Below are 23,306 nucleotides of genomic sequence, written 5' to 3'. Positions count from 1 at the left end.
CAAAATGTAAAAACACACATTTTAAGGGAGGGGAGTTTAATTATTCGTATGTTACTGAATCCAGTCTCGGGGTGAATCCAATTAAACAGACCTTTCAGTTGGTAAATGTCAGAGCTGCTTTCCCCATTTTGCTACACAAAGAAGCTCTAGCATTGACTTTTGCTTTAAAGAGATTTGGAGCTTCGAGGAATCTTTGTTCACATTTAACCTTCCATTATCATGTTAACAACTTAAAAAGAAAAATCTGCTTACTCTAAAACAAAAACAAAAAAAAAACCAAGCAGTATTGCTGTACCTTCTATCAGTATTCCCTTGAAATGGATGCTAAACCACCGAAAAATTTAAAGGTATATTAAAAAATTCTTGAGTCTATTTCTAACCAAAATAGCATTTCCTGAACTTTCTTACATTAGGTAGGTGGCATGAGCCAGACACGGTGCTAAGATGTCATTTCAGTGAATCTTTATAACTCCATTAGCCAGTGCTATTACTTTTAATGAACTTTAAATCTCAGAGGAAGAGATTCGCAAGTCAATGTGGCACAGTTGAGTTGGAATCTCAGTGGCACTGAAAAAAACTTACAAAGCTGTCAAAAAGGACTTGATAGAAAAGCTGGACACAGAATTCATCTCTATGGACTTGTGCCACTGTGGAAGTTACTCTTATGGAGTTCAGTATCTGCAAGGGGAGACTTCCAGTAAAGAAACTCTTGTAAGGCTTTGACAGTAGTTGCGAGATGAATCACTATAGTTTTGGTTTTGTTTGTTTGTTTTTTGTTTTGTTTTGTTTTGTTTTTCAAGACAGGGTTTCTCTGTATAGCTCTGGCTATCCTGGAACTCTGTAGACCAGGCTGGCCTTGAACTCAGAAATCCGCCTGCCTCTGCCTCCCAAGTGCTGGGATTAAAGATGTGAGCCACCAATGCCCGGTATCAGTATAGTTTTTGTATCTTTGTTTTTTTGAGAAAGGATTTCTCTTTGTACCTTTGTTGGCTGTTCTGGAAATCACTCTGCAGACCGGGCTGGCCTCAAACTCAGAGATCTACCTGCTTCTGCCTCTGAGTGTTGGCATTAAAGGTGTACACTATCACCACCCAGCTTATTGTTTTTTTTTTTTTTTTTTTTTTTTTGAGACAGTGTTTCCTGTATCTGAGCCTTGAACTCCTGAACTTCATGCCTCCACCCATCACAAGTGTGTAAATTACAGGTATGTATCAACATACGTCTGCCTTCCGCAGCCCACACACACTTCCCCGGAAGTCTTGCTATGTTGTTCGTGCAGGTCTAGAGTTCAGGATCGAGTGCTTCCCTGTAGCTGGGATCGAGTGCTTCCCTGTAGCTGGGATCGAGTGCTTCCCTGTAGCTGGGATCGAGTGCTTCCCTGTAGCTGGGATCGAGTGCTTCCCTATAGCTGGGGTTAGTAGAGCGCTCTCACTTCTGGCTTCAGTTAAATCTTGTGAACCAACATGGGTAGTGACAGAAAATAAGGCTTAAGAGACTCTATACAAGAAATACTCTTTCTTACAGGATGGCTTTAAACTTACAAGGTACTAAAACATGATCTGATCTTCCCAATGTTGGGATTACAGCTCTGTAGCACCATATCTGGCTAACATGTACATTTTACTAATTTTTCTTTTTACCTTAGTACCTTAGTTCATGCTTTTTTCTAAATGTTTACTCTTGGAAACACATGTACTCATATGGCAAACCGATAAATATGCCTTGTGAAAAGTAGTAACAATAGGACCGTTCAGAAGCGTTTCAATTTGCCCATACCAAATTCTCTAGTCTTTCCTCCTCAAAGACAGATTATGAGGGACAAGTGTTTTGCCTGTATATAAATATGTGCACTCAGAGTGTGCTGTGCCCAGAGACGCTGGAAGGCTATGGATCCCCTGGAACTGGAGTTATAGATGGTTGTGAGTAGCAATGTGGATCACAGGTACTTAACTCTGTAGGAACAGTGAGTGCTCATAACTGCTGGGCTATTTCTCTAACCCTGTTGTATAGTATGATTTTAAAGGTCCTTTGGTTGGTGTGTAGCTCGGTGTTACAGTGTGTGTTTCCCATGCACAAGTCCTGGATTCAACCTACCGAAACTGTCTCTCATTTCTTCGCATACTGAAATGCCTTGCTTTGCTGACTCACCTGGCTACAGTGCTAATGAAGACTTGTTTTGCTAATAGTTTTAGTTCAGTACTTCAAAATTAAGGCCAAATCAATCGAAAGATAATTTTCCAGTATAGAGTAATCTATGCCCAGAGTCTCCTAGATCCTGGAGACAAAGGTTACAAGCATATACGGAAAACCTAGTTAGGTTGCAAGTCTCTGCAAAGCACGTATTTTACCCAAAGCCCCAGTTTATAAATCAAAGAACTAAGATGTAAGGTCAGGGTAGATGGGCTCTAGAGCCTTTTGTGCTGTATTATATTAGTTACTAAAGTAATTAAAGATTAGCACTCTTTATGAATCAGGCTGTGTTAACATTATCTCAAGCTGGGAATGAGAGCACATTTCTGCAACCTCCACACTTGAGAGACTGAGTCGTGAGAGGAGAGTTCCTGTCTTAAAGAAAATGAACAGCAAAAACCAGAACAACAAAATTGTCTCAGTTCATCATTACAACCATCCTATTTAAAAATCTCTAGTGATGAAAGAATGTCTGTCTGGTTAGAGTGTTTTAAAATAGTTCAGTCCATTTTGCCAGTCATTCTACTGTCTCTCTTTCACCCTTGGACATTATGTTCTTCCACTTGCAGTCACTTGGCCATCCCACACTAGTAAGCAGATTTCTTAACCCTTTGACCATGTTTGCTTGTATGTGTTTGTGCTTACATTTTGGTTAACTGAAAGATGAAGCTGGGCCAAGTATGGTTTATTATGGACAAATGGTAGAAACCAAGGTTGGTGCCATCCACAAGCAAGTCCCCTGAGGCATATGTAAAGACAGACTGGTAATAAAAGTTTGCTTTATTTTTTGTGAAGTCAAGTGCTAGCTTTTAAGTACAGTTAGATTTTGCTTTCCTTCTCTTCGAATGTTATCCGAATAGTTAGCATCACCTTATCGGTAATCAAGTACACTAGATTCCAATGTTTCTGTCCACATCTAGAGTGTTCAGGTGACCAGGAACTCTCTTACTGGATTCCTTTAGATTTGAGTTCTTGGTTATATCTATAAAGATAACAGAGATGAATAATTATCAATACCAACATGTACAGAGAAAATGAGAAGCACTTCTTTCCCACTGTCAATACAATCTTCCACGGAGCTTACTAAAATAGGCTGAAGGAAAATTCACTCAAAGGTTTCATTGCTTCTGCTCTCTGTTTCAGATTTTAACCAATTATATGGGGTAAGTTTCTTATATAAATTTTAATTTTTATCACACACACACTTAAAAAAAATTCCAGTGAGTGGGGTCCAATCCAAGGGCTCACATATGCTAGGCAAGCACTGGACCTATAAGCCACATCCACTGACCTATTTTCATTCTTTATTTAAAAAATAATTATTGTGTGCGTGTGTTTATGTGTGCATGTGAAGTGTACAGGTTTCTGTCAAGACCAGAAACTGGATTTCCTGAGCTTGGAGTTACAGGCGGTTGTGAGCCACATGACGTAGGTGCTGAGAGTCAAATTTCAGTCCTCAGAAAGAGCCACTGGCACTCCTAACAGCCACACCATTATTCCTTCAGCCCTTTATGTTCCATCTTGAGTGACCCTGGGCCAATGTGACTATGTATATAAACCTCCTATACATTGAAAGCTCACTTACTACACATAGTTGAAAGCAAGTGAAAAGGAGGATGATGGAATCTACTTAGCACACCATGAGTTTTATACATTGTGGTGCTGGTCTAAATGAGAATTGCTGTCCAAGGGTTCATGGATTTGAACACTTGGTCCCCAGGGTGGTGCTGTTTGGGAAGTTATAGAACCTTTAAGAGGTGGAGCCTTGCTGGACAAAGTATTGTCACTGAAAGTTGGCTTTGAGGTTTCCCAGTCATACTCCATTTCCTGTGCCCTCTCTCTGCTTCTCATATGTGAATGGAAATGGGATCAACCTGCTCCTGCAGCCAAGCTGTTCCTATCGTCATGATTTCCCACCATCATAGACTCTGCCCCCCTGGAACTGTAAGCCAAGCAAACTCTTTCTTGTTTAAGTTGCTTTTGTTCATGGTATGGTATTTTATCAGCAACAGAAAGTTAGCTAATACAATTGTGTGTGTGTATGTGTGTGTGTCTGTGTGTGTGTGTGTGTGTGTGTGTGTGTGTGTGTGTGAGAGAGAGAGAGAGAGAGAGAGAGAGAGAGAGAGAGAGAGAGAGAGAGAGACTGTGAAAAATGAGAACCCATTTAGACAATAAACTGTTGGATCTAAAACCTAGGTAACATAAGCTTGGCTGCTTTTAACTTATTTGTAACTCTCCAGACTTTGATGGAAAGAACACATTTCTCCTTCATGTACAATTTAGTCAATATAATACTTGATACACACACAGCCATTGAGGTGACTTCTGAGCCAGTTCTAAAAGCACCTTGGCTTACCTCCAAATCCGAAACAGCTGAGAGGCTCCTGCTGACCCCACAAAGAAATTAACAGCGAACAAACTCCAATTTTTTGGTATAATTACAAGTGAGTATCTTGACCAAATAAACCCTGTTGAAACAAAGCATTTTTTTCCCTTAAAAGTTTGATTTATTTTTTTTTTAAGCCAACAAAGAGCATTAAGTGCAAAGGAAGAGTCAACAAGCAGCTCATACAAGAAGAAAAGTCACAGTGTGGGGTGAAACAAAGCATTTTTAAAGGTATAGACTCTTCTGCATTATATAGTACATAAAAATTCTCATGATATAATTTTCAGTATTACATGAATTCTCAGTTCTTACATTAAAAGGAGACTTGGCTAGGAACCAGTCATATTAACTATACCATCTTTCCAAAAGATTTCAAAAACCTGAAAAGCAAACTCTCAGGCAGATCCTTATTTCTAACAGCCTTCCTGGCTCAGCTAGCCATAATGCAGCAGGTTTCCTAAGGATGGATAATGTGTGTAAATATGTGTGCAAACATTTGAAAAACAAAACCATTAATGACTGTAAGACCAAAGAGAGTTTTGTTGTATGTGGTTAATTTCAGTTGTGAGATTGGCCTTTAGAGGCAGCGCTATTGCTTCAGCTAGTATGTAGTTATTGTATAGCAATCTCTTTCAGGATAACCATCCTGGAAGTAAGTTAAAACTCAGGATGTTCCTCTTACTGTTGTTGAGAGAGAAATATAGTGGGGGGATGATTTCATCAAAACATTATACCATGTATGAAATTCTTAACAATAATAAATTTAAAAAGACTTGTGATGATATGAAGAGAAGCTGGTTAAGATTCAAGAAGTAAATTTAAAAATATCAGGAAGTTCCTAAAACTGACCAGTGGCACTTAATTCCCTCTCTCTTTAAGCTCATTATAAATAGTAAAGACTGCTGAGAAAAACTCTCAAACAAGCCAAGCTTCCTGGAAGATATTCAGACTAACCGAGTTAACTTAGAAGAAACACTTTCTAACCTGTTAAATTGTCTGCAGTTTGTGCAGCGAGTTCCATGTTTCCTGCCTGTCACCCATGCTGTGGTAGGTTTTCCGTGATGCAACCATCTGAGTCCTTTCTGGTCCTGTAACTCCTTACCCCTATTTCTATAACTAGCTCCAAGAAACTCATTGTTTCACTAAACTGAACTTTGGTTGTTTCAACTTCTTCTGTAGTGCACAGACTTTTTCTCACATCTCCTCAGAAATAGTTACACAACCGTAGAACTTGGAAGGGTTTAACTTACCAGTAGCCATCAGCACAGTGGACTGAGCTGTGCTGAGTTTCTCTGCAGGTCTGGCCATGTCAGCTAGTCCAGCACATACCAATCCCTGCAAATATATATTAAGACATGGTGGAGCATCAGGAGCGAGACAATCATCTTTAACTTTAAATTAAACATAAAATAGTTGTGAATTTCCACATGAAAGTTATAATCATAATAATGCCCAGTCCATTAAGAAAATTCACAGCAAGAACCCCCGCCCCCGTCCCCCAAAAACCCCACCAAACAAACAACAACACCAAACCAAAAACCAAATCAAACCAACCAAACAAAAACCCCCTATAACAAATTTAGGAGTACTTCCTCGTGTTTTCTGTCAATATGTTTTTGTTTTTTAAAGTACCTGGAAAGTTCACTCAGTCTTAGTTTATTAGATGGCTTTTTTCCTATTTTTAGAAATGTTCTTATTTTTGTGAGCACGTACATATACCATAGTACATATGTAGAAGTCATAGAACAAGCTGTGGGAGTCACTTCTCTCCTTACACCAAGTGAGTCCCAGAAATTGAATTTAGGCTTAGCCAAAGGAGCCTTTATCATCTGAGCTCTTACTGGCCCTAGATGATTTTTCTTTAATATTAAAATACACATGACCATATCTTCCTTGGTGGCTTAAAATTGTTACTTTTATTTTTGTGGGTATGAGCATTTTGCCAGCATGCACACAGGTGTACTATCTGTGTGCAGTGCACATGGAGTCCAGACAAGGGCACTGGAACCCATGAAACTGGAGTTACAGCTGGCAGTGAAGCATCGTGTAGATGCTGGGAACTGAATCTAGGTATGTGCAAGAGAAGTAAGCGCTCTAAACCACCGAGCTGTCTCTCCACCTCCACCCCACTCCTGTCTTCAGTGTTTTTTACAGAACTATACCACACATATCCTAACTTCAGCATCACTCAGAACTCTTGGTAATAAGCTGGGCTGGTGTAAGCCTGTGATTCAAGGTATGGGCTAAGGGGAGTTGGATCATAAGTTAAAAGCCTGTCATAACAACAGAGTGAGTTCAAAGGTTAGCATTGGCATCTTCGTGAGATCCTATTCCAAAGTAAGAAGTTAAAAGAGGGTTGAGGATCAAAACTTCAAGGCAAATCTAGACCGTTTACTGAGACAATATCTCAAAACAAAAGGTAAAAAAGGGTGGCACGCCATAGTAAAGCACCCCTGCCATTCACGCACGAGGCCCCGAGTTTAAGTCTTGGTACTATAAACCAAACCACACCAAAATAAAACTCAAACCAAAGCATCTGATAATGTTAAGACTGCTCCCAAATACGTAACTGCCTCTCCATATTCTTTAGTTTATGCACCGGCTAACATAGAACGTGTAAGCGCTGAGATTCAACTTGCACAGGGTTAGTGTGCTAGGCCGGGGATGCACCTCGGTGCTGCTACACCACCTGCCTAGCACACATAGGCCCTGGGCTCAATCTGTGGTACCGCACATCAACAATATAAAATTGAATAATTCTGTTTAAAGATCTTTAGGAGGTTAAAGGTCCATTACAATGTTACACCCAGACGAGAAAAAAGAAAAAAAAAGGGAGATAAATGCTATAAACGATAAGGGCTCTGCCCAGCATGTATTATTCTTGCAACCGTCCCCTGTGCGTCCTTCTAAAAACACCCCATTTTTAAATTATCATTTTCTATGTAGAATAGGTTGCTTTTGAACTAATCTGACTGCCTATCTCTTGAGTACTGGGATTAAAGATTTGTCCAACCACACTAGTGCTAAAAGTCCTCTGTTACACCCAATTCCTGACAATTTTTTTGGAGAGATGGAGCAGGATGGAGGTCAGAGGTAGCAGCATAAAAGCCTCCCCTGTCTTCCAAGTTGCCAGTCCTTCAATAAACCTTATTTCTTTTGCACCAACTCTTAGCTCCGCAGTACTAGCTTTCAAGCAGCAAGCATCCAGCCCTATAGTCAGCAACACTGGATATTATTCAGCTGCAGAATAAGCAAATTCTGACATGCAATAGCCTGGAGAACACAAACCAGTCATAAACACTGCATGATTCTGTGGGCCTGGAGAGATGGCTCAGCAGTTCAGAGCCCTTGTTACTCCTGCGGAGGACTAAAGTTAGGTTCCTAGCACCCATGCTGGGTAGCTCACAAATGCCTCTAACTCTGGCTTCAGAGAATCTGACACACTCGTTGGTCTCCTCAGACATCAGCAACATGTATAAATATATGCACATAGACATAGATATTTAAAAGATCTTAAAAAAATATTGCATGCTTCCACTTCTATGAGGTACCTAGAACAGTCAAACTCACAGACACAATCAAGAAGTAGAATGGTATTTTAAGAGAAAGAAACAGTAAGTAGGGGAGTGTGTATAATCCCAAAGTCTCCAAGATGCAAAGTCTTTGCCGACTGGCTATATGATGAAGCAATGAACAGTACTAGGATGTATATTTAAAATACGAAAGCAAAACTGATTAAGGTAGTAATTTACATGTATTCTGTCATATTAAAGCTCACAGACCAGCAGTTTTCAAACTTGGAGGACACTAGAATCACCTGCAGAGGGTATTAAAACAGCTTATTGGGCTCCATCCCTGGATTCTTTTCAGACTGAGTAAGCAGATATGTGATGGGGCCTGAAGATCCCCACTTATAAAAGTTTCAAACAGATCCTTTTCAATATAAATTCAATGATTTGCTATAAATCATTGCTATAGCCACTAGATTGAATATGTATTATATATACAGAGACTATATATTGTAGTACAATTATTAATCTTGGAGCTAAAAGTCATAAGCTCTATCATTTACACCAAATGCTTTTATGTAATACATATATTAGACATAGTCATATACACTTTAGGCTGGCCTCAAATTCTATATAGAGCCGAGGGATAGACTTAAACCCTTCCCTACCTTCCTATCTCTGTCAGTCAAGTACTGGGATAATAGAGTATATATACCACCTTGCATGACTCTGTATGTTTTGTTAAGAATTTAGGCTCGGTGGTAGTGAAAGATGCCTTTAATCCCAGCACTCAAGAGACAGTGGCAGGCGTATCTCTGTAAGTTGGAGGTCTACAGAGTAAGCTCCAGGACATCCAGCGTGGGGGGGAAAAGCCATTTCTGATAAATTAATAGTGTAGAGAAAGGTAGGTAGTATACAGCTTTCATAAAATCTATTTTAAATTAGTAAATTTATATTAAGGAATTAATTATTTCAAGTAACTCCTATTAGAACAAAGACTTACCCATTTCATTATTGGAGCCCAGAAAAAAACTGTTCTGGGGCCTGAAATATAAAAGAAAGAAAAATTGAGAAATAATCCAGTGTATTATATGCATTCCTTTATTAACTAACACCAAATTCTACTCTGCTTTCTATACACTTTGTATTAAGATTTAGGAAGGGACAAAAATATAGTATCAATCTTCTATGTGTCTTTTAATATTCTTGCCAATTATTTGTATTTATAACATTAAAAATAAGCTAAGGTGAGCCAGGTGTTGTGGCACAAGCTAAGGTGGGGCTGGAAGGATAGTCCAGCAGTTAAGAGCACATACTGCTTTTACAGAGAGACCTGAGTTCAGTCCTGAGCACCAATATCAAGTGGGCCACAACCATCTGCAACTCCAGTTCTAGATGTCCTCTTCTGACCCCTGGAGGCACTGTACTGTATAAATAACCCACATGGACATAAGCAAGTATATATAAATAAATAAAATAAACCTTAAAAAACAAGCTAAAGAAACAATGGAGATAGTTCTGGAAATCTTTCCCAGTGCTTTGTTTTGAACAGAAACTTAATTTTAGTTTAGTCACAGACAATCTTTAGAGGAAATGCCAAATTATAAAATTTAGTTACATAAGTTTTAGTAATGTTCATTCCTTTTATTAAAACTTGTAGCTATAAATGATAATTTATCATATATACCTAAGAGGTCTTGCAAAAATTCTGTATATTCTATTTTATTTAATATATTTCAATATAAACATAGATTATACATTATTTCTCTATTTCTCTCTCTCTCTCTCTCTCTCTTTCTCACACACACACACGCACACACACACACACACACACACACACACACACACACACACATCTAATGTCTATTTTGATACAGGTTCTCAAAGGTTCCTTAGTAACAAGGTCCTTGTTTTGGTCAGTTTGGTACTTATCTGCTTGTTTAAAATGTCAAATAAATATCTGAAGCATTTGAAATGAATGCTGGCCTGTGTGAGGTGACTCATACCTATAATCTCACCACTTGAAAGGCTGAGGGGAGGCAGGTGTATGCTGTGAGTTCATAGCATGGACTACTTGTTGAGTTTGAGGTCAGCCTGGGCTACACAGTAAGAGCCTGTCTCAAAAACAAAGAAGAAAATTGTTTTTCTTGGATAACCTAGAATCTGAGAAGCATGACATCAGAGGGGGAGGAACTTAGAGAAGCTGGAGGATTCATTCAAGCCATGCACCTGGTGAGCAGCAGTAAGTGGGATGCAAGTTCCTAACTCTTTAACTCATGTCCTGTACTAGATCCACAGACAACTCTTTTTACCTCAGAGGATATGGTACGATAAGAGATGACAGATTTTGTCTGGGGACCTTAAAATGTAACTAAACTTGCCAATATATTCCCTTCTTTTTTCTTTTTTTGAGACACATTCTCGTTAAACTGTAGCTCAGGCTGTCCTGGAGGGTAGTGCTGAGAGTACAGGCATGTCCCACCATTCCAGGGATGCTTATTTCATTATGTAACCTAATATAAAAAGAGTGATTTATAAACAAATCCAAGGTTAAAAATATAATTTATGCCCATGTCTATTACTACTACCTTAATATTCTACTTTATAAAGATAATTTTTTGAGTAAGGACCTGGAATAGACCAGGCTTGCCTTGAACTCACAGAGATTCATCAGATCCTTTGAAACTAGAGTTACAGGTAGTTGTGAGCTACATGCTGCGGGTGCTGGGGACAGATTTCTGGTCCTCTGGAAGAGCAACAAATTCTTTTAAATCATGAACCACCTTTCCAGTACTCAGTAATTTTTTTATTATCAAACATCCTGACAGTCCAATCCAAAGATATATGAATTTGGTGCTTACATGCAGAGCAAAAAAAGGTAAAAGTATTCAAAACTGGCTGGAGAGATCGCTCTGTGGTTAAGAGCACTCACTGCTCTTCCAGAGGTCCTGAGTTCAATTCCCAACAACCCATGGTGCTCACAACCATCTGTAATGGGATCTGATGCCCTCTTCTAGTGTGTCTGAAGAGAGCAACAGTGTACTCACATACATAAAATAAATCTTTAAAAATAATCAAAACCTTTTTGTAATTAAACCGTATTTCTGTAAGAGCTTTGTACTTTGTATATACAGTAAAATATGCAATTTATAACATATAATAGTCTTATATCTGAGTGAGATGTTTCAGGCAGTACTTGCTAACATTGTGTGTTGCGACTGTATGCCCAGCCCACAGTGTATACTTTGTGTTCAGAACTGAGGCTGTAGTGAAATTGTGCACTATAACAAGGATAAATACTATCAGAAACACTTTAGTTCACTATGTATTTGATTTGATTTATACGAGTGCTTTGCTCACGTGTATGTCTGTGTATCACTTGTGTGCCTGGCTGCTGAGGAGGCTAGAAGAGGGTGCTGTAACCCCTGGAGCTGGAGTTTCAGACAGTTGTGAGCCACTCTGTAGCTGCTGGGAATCTTCCTCTGGAAGAACAGCCAGTGCTTTTTTCTTTTTTTAAGATTTATTTATTTTTATTTATTTTTTAATTAGGTATTTTCTTCATTTATATTTCCAATGCTATCCCAAAAGTCCCCCATTACCCCCCTCCCCCCGTACCACTCCCCTCCCCACCCACTCATATGTATCAGAAGGTGGCCTCATTGGCCATCAGTGGAAAGAGAGGCCCATTGGTCTTGCAAACTTTATTTATTTTATTTATATGAGTACACTGTAGTTTGGTTTGTAGACAAACCAAAGGGGGCATCTGATCCCATTACAGATGGTTGTAAGCAACAACATGGTTGTTTAGAATTGAACTCAGTTCCTCTGGAAGAGCAGTCATTGTTCTTAACCACTGAGCCACCTCTCCAATCCCAGCCAGTGCTCTTAACTGCTAAGCCATCTCTACAACTCCTATGTATTTAAGCTTGAGTTAAGTTTTTGTTGTTATATGTTCAGAAACTTTTACTGTTGACAAAGTTTCTACTGCTCCCAAATTCAGTTACATAACCAGATAGAGGGCTGTGAGTCACAACTTAAGAAACTGGGCTATCACTTGCTTTTAACATTAAGTGGCAGGCACCCTGGACTACTTTCCCAGTTTATCATATATCTTGATTCTTTTTATATCTCAGACTAGTTCTCCTCATTCTTACAGCTAAATTGACCAATTCAATGAGATTTTAGTACAGGAGATTTAAAAATCTACCACAATGTATTTTACTTTAGGGTTTTGAGACAAAGTCGCATTACAAATCCCAGTGTGTGTTCAAGCTTGCAGCAATACTTACTCTTGGCCTCTTTTGATTTTTGGTTTCGAGATAAGGTTTCACTGTGTAGCTGTGGCTGGCCTGGAACTCACAAAGATCTGCCTGCCTCACCAACTGCATGCTGGGATTACGGGTCTGTAGTGCCACACTTACTTAGCCTTCCCTCCACAGTACACTTTAAACAGTAGCTGCTTATCAACTTATCTATGAGGATTATCAAGTAGCTGCACAATACAGACTTGCATGCATAGTATTAAAGGAAAGTTAGCCAGCATAATGGAAAAATCGTTTATATTACTTATGTTACTATAATGAATAAAGAAGCATATATGCATAAAATAGATATGTATGTAGACATACACAATCTTAAAAATATTCTTGGCTCTCCTTATCAGTGGCTTCCATCATCTTCAGATCCACCCAACTGACGACTGACAGTAGTTGGAAGCTATGTGCAGTGGTGCAGTTCTTATAATTCTAGTATCTAGGAGATTCATTGGTTTATATTTCAGGACTTAGTCTTTTTCATCTGCATTGAACAAACATATGTTTTTCTTGAAATTATTCCCCAAACAAAGTACAGCAACAACTATCCAACTTAATGCCTTATTAAGTAATCCAGAGAAAACTCAAAGTATAGAGTTCTGGAACTCACCCAGCATGATACTTAAGAATGATATAAACTGTTTTCGTGAGCTTGGCATTAGATATTGGTGAGTCTGGTTTAGCTCTGTGTGTGGTGTGTGTGTGTGTGTGTGTGTGTGTGTGTGTGTGTTGCTGACACTAGAAACAGGACTTTGCACATGGTAGTAAGTAGTTTATACTGCAATTAATCTTAGGGTATCATTTTTAGAATTCTCCAAACACTCGAAGATCACAGATCATGTCTTTGTGAGTATAATTATAATGCTAAGCTTTATTTTCCTAGATATCTCATATCATATTATTTTTACATTTTCCCCATAAACCTTCACCTACTCTATTTATAAACTGTGGAACAAATTTGTAGACAGTGCTGAATTGTAGACAGTTGAGAGAAATGAAATGGTTGTTGAGAGAATTGAAACTACCAAAGGGTTCAAATTTTTGATGCTTCTAATTGAATGAGAAAAAAAAATCCATCTGTGTTTGTTTTGCCACAGTTGGCTCTGACCAGTGCTATTCTGACCACAGCCAGTCCCTCTCTTCCTACCTTGAGCAAGACTAGAAACAAAACTTTCTTTAAGATTATGTGGTACATGTTTGTAGTCCCAGCACTGGAGGCTGAGGCAGGAGGATCAGTGAGTTCTAGGTCAAACAAAATACCAAAAAAAAAAAAAAAAACCCAAACAAACAAACAAAGAAAAAAAAAATGCACACACACACACACACACACAGAGGAAGAGAGCTGGGTGTGGTGGTGCAGCCCTTTAATCCCAGAGGCAGGTAGATCTCTGTGAGTCTGAGGTCTACAAACTGAATTCCAGGATAGTAGGGAGATCCTGTCTCAAAAACAGAGAGGGAGGGTGAGTAGAAAGAAGTAGAATTATTGAGGGACTAGACCAATGCAGTGTTGTGTGGTACAAGCTAGCCTGTAATTCCAGCACACACCAGTACTCATTAGCAGTTGGTAGGGACCCAAGTAGAATTTTATGATAAATTATACTAAGGAAAACCATGATTTAAAGGAAAAAAATATTTTTTGAGACAATGCTTTGTATATACCTTAGATTCTGAACTCAGGTTCCTTCTGCTTTGGCTTCCTCTGTGTGACTATTGGGATTAGAGGTGCAGGAGATAGGAACCAAGCAAACAATTGCTACAAATAGGTGGTTACAGTGGTATTGCTTCTGCTGTTGTTACCAGTGCCCTCTCCTGGGCAAAGAGACCTGGGTGCTGTTAAACATTTGAATGCACAAGTCAGCTGCCCCAGCAAAGAACCACTCAGTAGGTCCACACTAACATCCTCCTCTTAACCCTAACTGCCATCCCTCAAGGTCTTGCTTTTGCTGTCAGGTTATCAAGGAAACCTTCTTTAGCATCTCCAGTTTAAGCTAAATGCTTCTCTGAACAACCCAAACAGCTCATCTATTCTACTGTCTTCTACATTGGGCTTAACTATGCATGCCCAGGATAGAAGCTCTATCAAACATATGCAAACTTTAGTAGGCTTGACAGAGAACGGCCTGACATTGCTTTATTCTCAAGGCCAGAATCAGTGTCTCCTCATTTTCAGGAACATAGGCTTCCTTCAGGACTTTACTAGACTTTTACTAACAAGCTATTCTTAGACCATGGAGCCTGTTCCAAGCCCAGAATACAGATCCCTGTAATTCCATTTAGAGTGAGTAGGGAGGTATCATTTTTCTTTGATATACATGGACCCTTGGAACACAGTCTATATACATTTCTTAGTTTGGTTTTATTATTGTTTGAAGCTTGGTTTCATTACTCAAGAAAGTGCACCTTCTCAGTCTCTGGGTGAAGAGGTGTCCATATTTTCTTTGATTTTTTTCTGGATTCTCCCAGCCCCCACCATGTCAAAACTGTTTATTCTACTGCTGTCCCCAAATTGTTTTCTGAGTAAGGTCCTTCTTGGCATCTTTGAAAGTTTACATGGTTGAACATTTGAGTTAATGAATAGTAAAGTTTTCCAGTAGGTTTATCTAGTAACTAATTTACTCAAATGTTCCAAGCTAGGCAACAGTTATAAAAATTTAACTGCACAAATGCCAACAGAACCAAACAACCAAATCAACCAACCAACCAACTAACCAACCAACCAAACAAACAAAAACCCTCCTTCAAACATGAATTAAGTGGCCAGGACTTTGGACCAAGAAAGATATTTTAACTGGTGAAAAAAATAGATTTATTTAATGTTATGGCTATTTTGCCTGGTGCCCACGGGGGCCAGAAGATGGTATCAGATCCCCCGAAACTGGAGTTACAGATGGCTATGAGCTACTATCTCAGTACTAGGAACCAGAACCAAACCTAGTTCCTCTGCAAAAACAGCAAGTATCCTTAAGTGCTGAGACATCTCTTCAGCCCTAATTAGTGATAATTTTAAATGATGAAAACAAACTTTAAATGAGTTTAATAAGTTTTAAGTGCTAAACAAAAAATATTAGTAGCAGATATGTAAGACATTATAAATTGCTATTTTTCTGAGGTACTTGAAGGCAATGGACAAGTTAATATCAGGATAATTAGAGTTGGATAATTGCAAAAATAAACAAGTAGCTGTTTTTGTTTTGTGCTTTGTTTTATCTTTGAGATGGGGTAGGGGCATGGGGGTTGTCTCACTCCGTACCCCACACTGGCTTGTAATTCCCCAGGTAGCCTGGGTTATGCATATTCCAACTACCACAAATAGGATTACAGGTATGACCACCACCACAAAGTAGTTTGCTTTTGTTTTATTTTTTTATTTTGCTTTCAAGTTTTAAAAAAGAAAAGGAGGGCTGGGTATAGACATATACGCTTTAAATTCCAGCAATAAGGAAACAGAGGTAGGTAGACTTCTGTGAAATTGAAGATTTCCTGGCCTACTCTGAGATTTCTAGGCTATCTAGGACTATGTAGCGATGTCTCTGGTGGGAGTGGGGCCCAAACAATATAACTATAACTATAAAGAAAACTTAGTTTTCCCTTTCATTTGTTCTCAACTAATTTGTTTTATCTTCAGATTATATAGTGAATAAATGCAGATAATATATGCATTCAGATACAGAAGCAGCCACTGGATCTAAAAACATTAGTGAAATAAATAACTTAGATGTAGACATTACTCAAATGGCAACAATGCCAATGCATTATTAAGACTGAAAAAACAGGGTTAGGCTATATAGTTATATAGTTATTATCACTGGAAAACATAAAAATAAATGATAATTATACTATTTAATATGAGTATAATACCTTAGTATCAGGATCAACAGAAGTATAAATTGATAGAATAGCTGTTAATATTTACTATTATTGAAATAATTAAGTGGAAATGAATTTTAAAAATCATCTTACAAAAATTCCATTTTATAGCTCAACAAGAAACATGATATTCTCAGAGAGAAATGAACATTTTTAGACAAAGAATTTAACAATACATTTTCACCTTTTCTTAAGACTCTACTACTCTTAAAGGTAGAAAAGGCATCAAAAATTGATAATTTAGAAATATCAGACAGTATTCTATGTATATTTAAAATTATGATCTATTTAAGGATAAGGGAAATATAGTAAATAGCAAAATAATTATTTTTCTTTTTAACATGTATTACTCTATTTATTTAGTGGGTCTGAGGGAGTGGTGCCTGCATGCAGTAGGCACACTCACTGAGGTCAGAGAACAACTTCTGAGAGTCAGTTCTTTCATACTGTGCGAGACCCTGAGATCAAACTCAGTTTGCCTGCAGAGCCACCTTACCCAGTTCCTATTTTGTTTGTTTTTACTTTTTGTTTTTTCTGAGACAGGGGTCTCATCATATAGTTCAAGGTATCTTGGAACACACAGCTCAGTTCAGGCTGGCCTTGAACTTGGGGTGCTGTCCTGCCTCGGCCTCTGGAAGAGGCTTACGGGTGTGTATCACCATGCCAGGCAGAAGGATGCACCTTTTCTCCTCTTTTTTTTTTTTTTTCCTCCATTATCTGGTTTTCTGTGACAGGACCTTACTATGTAGCTCTGGTCGCCCCAGAACTCACTAGCAAACCTGGCTGGCCTAGAACTCCGAGAGATCTGTTTGCCTCTTCCTCCTGAGTGCTAGGATTACGGGGGTACACAACCATCTCCAGCTAGGTGGATTGTACTTTTATAAACTAAATTTTATTTCCTAAACTTTTTTTTGGCTGGGAGTAATTGTCATCAGTGGAATAAATGAATTTTGTCCAGAACATAGGCTATATGTATGTATGTATGTATGATTCTCCCCACTATAAAAAGACTTCCTTCCTGGAAAAACATATGCACACATACACTTACAAACACTGAACTGGTATTCATTGTGTCTGAAGTAAAGCATAAACTTTCTTACTGAATATTGGAAGGTCACAAAGGCCACTACCTCTTCTCATTCCTTCCACACCGTTCTCTATCATGGCTTTCCTTTTCTCAGCTTTTTAAACTGCAATAACACTTGGTCCTCTTCCCTGTATCTCCCGAGGACTGGAGTACAGGCATTATTTTCTGGGCCTGTCTGGGATTTGTCATTCTTTGTTTATGTGCAGCTCTCAGTTGGCAGAGGTGGAGGATCAGTTTAAGGTCAGCTGTACCCAGCTACATAGCAAGTCCAAACTGTTCTATATGACATTGTCCCAAAAAAAAAAAATAAAAATAAAAAAAGAAATCCCAACGTGTGTGTGTGTATGTGTATAATGTACATAATTGTTATCTGCAGTTGTCCTAGCATTCAGCAGCATATCAGAATGTCTCTAATGTAGTTTACTATCCATGCATCAACGATGTCTCATCCTTTACTCTCTTCACTTTTCAATATCCCTCTTAGTTCCACGTACTGTACAAGACTTACACACTATATATGATATCGTATGGCCAACTACACACACATCCTTATAATGTTAAGGGTGGTATTTGATACCATTACTGACTGCCAAAACCATTTTTAATTGCACTAAAACTGGTTCTGACTTAACACTAAGATCAGGATTATGAATACTGGTATTTTATATTATGCATCTCTTGGGATGATCCACCTTATTTTATAGTTCACAATTTTTTTAAAAAAAGAATGCTTTCTACCTAGCAGTGATGGCCCACGCCTTTAATCCCAGCACTTGGGAGGCAGAGGCAGGTGGCTTTCTGAGTTCAAGGCCAGCCAGGTCTACAGAGTGAATTCCAGGACAGCCAGGGCTACACAGAGAAACCCTGTCTCAAAAAACAAAACAAAACAATGCTTTAAAAATTAGCAGTGTGTTTCCTCAGCTGTATTAATCCATGTTCCATTATTACAATGAAATATCTAAGGCCAATACTTGGTGAGAAGCACCTGGGGTTGGGTAGATGGCTCAGTGGTCAAGAGTAGTCGTTGCTGTCAGAACAGACCAGATCTAGTTCCCAGCACCCACTGTTTGGCTCATGAGTAGAGAGAAGTCAGATCTAAGGCCTTCCTGCTGACAGATAGCTGAGATTGGGCAGAGCAATCCTACTCAGCAAGAGGGGAAAAGGATAAGTTTAGGTATATGCATAGTCTCTGTCCCGAAGTCACTAGGACTCAGTCATAGGCACTTTACCCTGTGGAATTAATTTCATTCTAATTACTTGCTAAAGTTTCTACCTCCGAACACCTTTGACTGGTTATATTTCCAGTTACTTAATGCCTCACAAGAAGGATTAAGTCTCAATACTTAAAGAGTTAAAGGACATTCAAGCCATACAGACAAGTAAGCATTAAGTAAACACTGCGCAACGCACCCTCAATGTGAAGATCTGGCAATGCCTAGAGCAGAGTTATGCAACTGGCTTGTTTGGTGCAACATGCTTTCTATATAGTTAGCTAGACGGTGGGTTAAATGACACCCCTTATATGAGCTGAGGAACTTGTCTAGGAATCCAATTTAGCTATTTTTTATTATTTTCCTACAGAGGCAATCATTCTATATCATAGCACATGACTTATACAAGCAAAAAGATGACAATGGCCTCAAAATTCCAGGCCACATAGTATTCCAACTACAATAAATATCTAAATAGAACATATTCTTGTTACCTCTTTAGAAATATTTGTCAATAACAAAAAATAAATTTAAAATTTTATAATAAGCAACATATACTTTCTGACTGTTAATATTCTAACCTTTCATAACTTTTTAATAGAACCTTGTATATGAATGTAGTCTAATGCTTAGAAGGTTATTCAATACCAAAAACTAAAGTACAATAGTATTCAAAGGCACAATTCATTCTGGGTAATGAGTAGAACAATAATCTGTTTTCTCAGATTTTTGTTCAAACATTAGATCATATTTTTCATGCTTGTTCATGTCTATATTGCTGGGCTTACAACTTTTCGATCACAAATACGTTTTTAGTGGTAGGCATCTTTACATATTATTAAAAAACTTAATTGCTAGAGATGTAGCTTGGTTATAGAGTGCTTGCTTAGCATGTCCAGAGCCTTAGGTTCCATTCCCACATAAATAAGGAGCACTGGCGCCTGTCTTTAACGCTATCATTGAGAGTGGAGACAAGCAGAGCCCTGGTGCTCAATGGTGGCCAGCCTAGGTGAATGATGAGCTCTAGGCTCAGTGACAGACTTTGTCTGAAAACATAAGAGGTCTAGACCCGGTGGTATGAGCCTTTAATTCCAGCACTAGGGAAGCCGAGGCAGGAAGACTTCTCTTGAATCTGACGTCAGACTGTTCTATATAGCAGGTTTAAAGTCAGCCAGGACAATGTAATAAGATCCATTCTTTGTTTTTGGAGACAGTTTTTTGTTTTTTTGTTTTTTTGTTTTTTTCCTGTTTCACAGCCTTGGCTATCCTGGAACTCAAACTCACAGAGATCTGCTTGCTTCTGCCTCCTGAGTGCTGGGGTTAAAGAAGTATGCCACCACTCCAGTAAAGATCTAAATTTAAAAAAGCAAAACAAACAGCAACAACAAGACCTCAACTTCAAGGTTAAGGTCAAACTGGGATAGAAAGGACCTTGTCTCAAAAACAAACAAACAACACAATAACAACAACAAAAGCCCTAAACCCTTTATTTGGAAGAGAAAGTTCGTTCTGATTTGTAAAACAAATACTTTTGTACATGTTTTACAGATATTACAATCATTCTTAATTTTAAAAGATTTACACCCAGGCAGTGAGGGCTCACACTTTCAATCACAGCACCCAGGAAGGAGAGGTAGGCAGATCTCTGAGTTTGAAGCCATCCTGATCTACAGAGCTAATTCCAGGACAGCCAGGGCTGCACAGAGATATCCTGCCTTGAAAACCAAACCAAACCAAAAAGAAAACACAAAACAACTAACCAAACAAAAAGATTCCTAAGGTTTGGGGAATTTGTTAAAGTCAAGTCTTAACCTGCCTCTGTCTTCCAACTCTGTGTTCCTTTTATCACACTGAAAACAGAAGTAACCCAAAGACTTCCGGATGAAACGCACAAAATACTCTTGTACAGTTTAAGTACTATAAACAGTAATTACAAGTGGCTAAAAGCCAGGGTCTTGAAAAAGAACAACAAGAGACTACTTTCCAAATCCCTGTTAGCTTAAGCACTTTAAAACTGTGCCTGCTCCACACTATCCTCACCTTTTCCAAAGCTGGAGGGTAAGAATTGCCAAAGACCTCATTTGATTTTGTAACATTCTGATCATTACATAGATTGTCAAATTATTATCTTCTGAAAATCTCTGCCATAAAACATAACAAAACAGAAAAATGTAAAAACTAATAGGTAACTAAACAAACTTCATCAATAAAGTTCCTTAAAACAAGTTTTTTTTTTTTTTTTTTTTTTTTTTTTTTTTGGTTTTTCGAGACAGGGTTTCTCTGTGTAGCCCTGGCTGTCCTGGCACTCACTCTGTAGACCAGGCTGGCCTCGAACTCAGAAATCCGCCTGCCTCTGCCTCCCGAGTGCTGGGATTAAAGGCGTGCGCCACCACACCTGGCCTAGAACAAGTTTTATAATGGCTTTCATAGTGCAGTAATGCCATTAAGTGTTAAAATTACCATCTATGCAGAGGTATAGACCATTCTGTTATTAAAGTGGACATCAGATTTAATAATCAGCCCAGGCTCTAGAGAGCTGCCTCATCTCTTAGAACTAAACCTTCCTCTGGGCAGTGGTGGCTCACACCTTTAATCCCAGCACTTGGGAGACAGAGACAGGTGGATTTCTGAGTTGAAGGCCAGCCTGGTCTACAGAGTGAATTCCAGGACATCCTGGGCTAACGCTGTCTCAAACAAACAGACAAACAAACAAACAAACAGAACTAAATCTTTCTAATATCAATTGTAGACTATGTAAAAGCAAAGTTCACTTTTTTGTTAGCAACTCAATTTTTCCATTGTGAGTAAATTTTTCTATTCTCTCAATTTTATGCTTGAAAGACTTCATAATATAATCAGATTTTAGTCCTCACCCAAGTATTACTATCACCCATTTTGTATTGGAAATAAACTAATTTAATAACTATAATAAGGAGCTAGAGGGACAGGGGCCTTCCAGTTTCTTAAAGAATTATTTTTAACTACAAGAATTCTTATCCAGTACTTGTGACAGCTAACATCCTCAAAGAATCAAGCATGTTATTTTTGATTTTCACACTGAATACATTTTATATGAATTAAGACAGAGGTATAGAATTTTGCCCAAGGTCACATCTTGGTGAGCGGTAGAACAGAACTGTATTCATATCTGCCTACATAAAACACAGATAGAACCTGGTCAGTGATTGCATAATGACTGGCTTATTATACTGGGTCTATGGAACCAGGTTGACATTGACTGAACCGGGAAGGGGAAGGGGAAGGGGATGGGGGTGGGGAGCTCCAATTTTGGGGAGGGCTCACTTAGTAGGCCTCTGCCAAGAGGAACTAAAGTATGACCTTTACTCCAAACCCTCTGCTGAGACCAGACAGACACCTTTTCAGCTCTACCCCACATGTGCGTTAGAAATTCACGGAGGGAGAAAGGGGGGAGAATGAGGGTTTCATGGTGGCCCAAGACCCCTTCGTGGCTCTCAGGAGTTAAGTAAGGTTCAAGTCTGGAGGCGAGGTCGGGAGTGTGAGCAGTGTTTAAGGGAGCGAAGGCATCAAAAGTCAACAAGGGCACCGGGTGTTGATACTCAGATTTTGGAAAGAGACCTAAGATGAAACAAGGTGAAAGACTAGGAGAATTGATGGATTCCCTTCAGTGGACTAGATGAGGGCTCTGGGATTCCGGTAGCAACTCAACTGTCACAGGGCCTCTAATGTCCCGGTTTCGGAGGGAGAGGAACGATCTCGGTGCGAGCCGTTCAGGATTCATTACCTGCCGGGTGGTTGTATAGCGGCCTCAATTTCTTTGGCAGCAACAACTCCACTTTATCCATGAGTCGGTGGTAGGTGGCCCGCAGGCCTCGGGCGCCGGCAGCTGCCATCGCGGCGGCCTAGGGATCGACAGCAGCAAGGTGGGAGCGCCGCTGTGTCCGCGTTCCTGGCTGACAACGAAGGGCCGCTCGTCACTTTCTCTCTATAGCGCTGGGGCGTCCGCCTCTGCCCTAGGGCGCCCTTCCCCGGCTCTGGCAGCGGGAGGTGAAGCACCTAGAGGCCGAGTCCAGCAAAGGCTCAGGGGGGCGGAGCTCAGCAAAAGTCCGCCCCGCCCCGCCTCCTGCGAGCGGGTGGGGGAGACAGAGGGGGAGGAGTCATGGCAACAGGTGCTACAGAGGTCGCTGTGCTGGGGCCGCTACAGCTGGGCGGGCGAGGCGTTGCGCAAGCTTAACGGCCTGCTCTAATTGGCTGGTCTCACAGAGCGGAAGAGGCGTGGCCAGACTCTTACCTCCTTCCGGCCCTGGAGGACATGTTGGAGAGGGGAAACTGAAGCCGCACTTCCGCCCCGTCCCTCACTTTGACTAATAAGTTTTCTGGGCTTCCCTCTCCCGAACTGAAGATGACGCTGGATACCTGTCGGACTTCCTCTTATTTACTTATTGTTTTTGAGACGGTGTCTTCGCTGTATACCCCAGGCTGGCTTGGATCTCGCTATGGTCCAGCCTCCCGACTGCTGGGATTGCATGCATGGGTCATCACGCCCGGTTTTTTTCCTTTGACTCGAGAGGCGTGAGCAAGACAACCTCAGCGGCTTTTGTCATGCCTCTCCTATTCATTAAGGAGTGGGCTAGAGCGCCCTCAAGCTCCTCTCCTAGAGTGAGGGCAATCGTGACGCACACCGGCTTTCTGTTGCCGCTGTGCATCCTCTCGCGAGAAGGGCCGGGAGGGGGCGTGGTCTAGGGAGGAGAGGGAGGAGCTCGC

The 23,306-nt window shown here is 39.8% G+C and overlaps 1 protein-coding gene across 1 annotated transcript; it reads right to left on the bottom strand.

The window, feature by feature from the left end:
- Positions 1-2,952: 2,952 nt before the first annotated feature.
- On the bottom strand, positions 2,953-23,221 carry Mpc2 (mitochondrial pyruvate carrier 2). The gene is made up of 5 exons (XM_029478276.2): positions 22,327-23,221; positions 9,089-9,129; positions 5,827-5,911; positions 4,547-4,658; positions 2,953-3,172 (listed from the first exon to the last, which is right to left on the bottom strand). Exons 1-5 carry the CDS (start codon positions 22,433-22,435, stop codon positions 3,136-3,138), a joined length of 384 nt encoding a protein of 127 aa, XP_029334136.1. The 5' UTR covers positions 22,436-23,221; the 3' UTR covers positions 2,953-3,135.
- Between the last annotated feature and the right edge of the window lie 85 nt (positions 23,222-23,306).

This window comes from Mus caroli, unplaced genomic scaffold, assembly GCF_978045245.1.
Source record: "Mus caroli unplaced genomic scaffold, Mus_caroli_1 scaffold_1, whole genome shotgun sequence".
In the NCBI taxonomy this organism is placed as follows: domain Eukaryota; kingdom Metazoa; phylum Chordata; class Mammalia; order Rodentia; family Muridae; genus Mus; species Mus caroli.
This window is presented reverse-complemented; position numbering and strand designations above follow the sequence as displayed.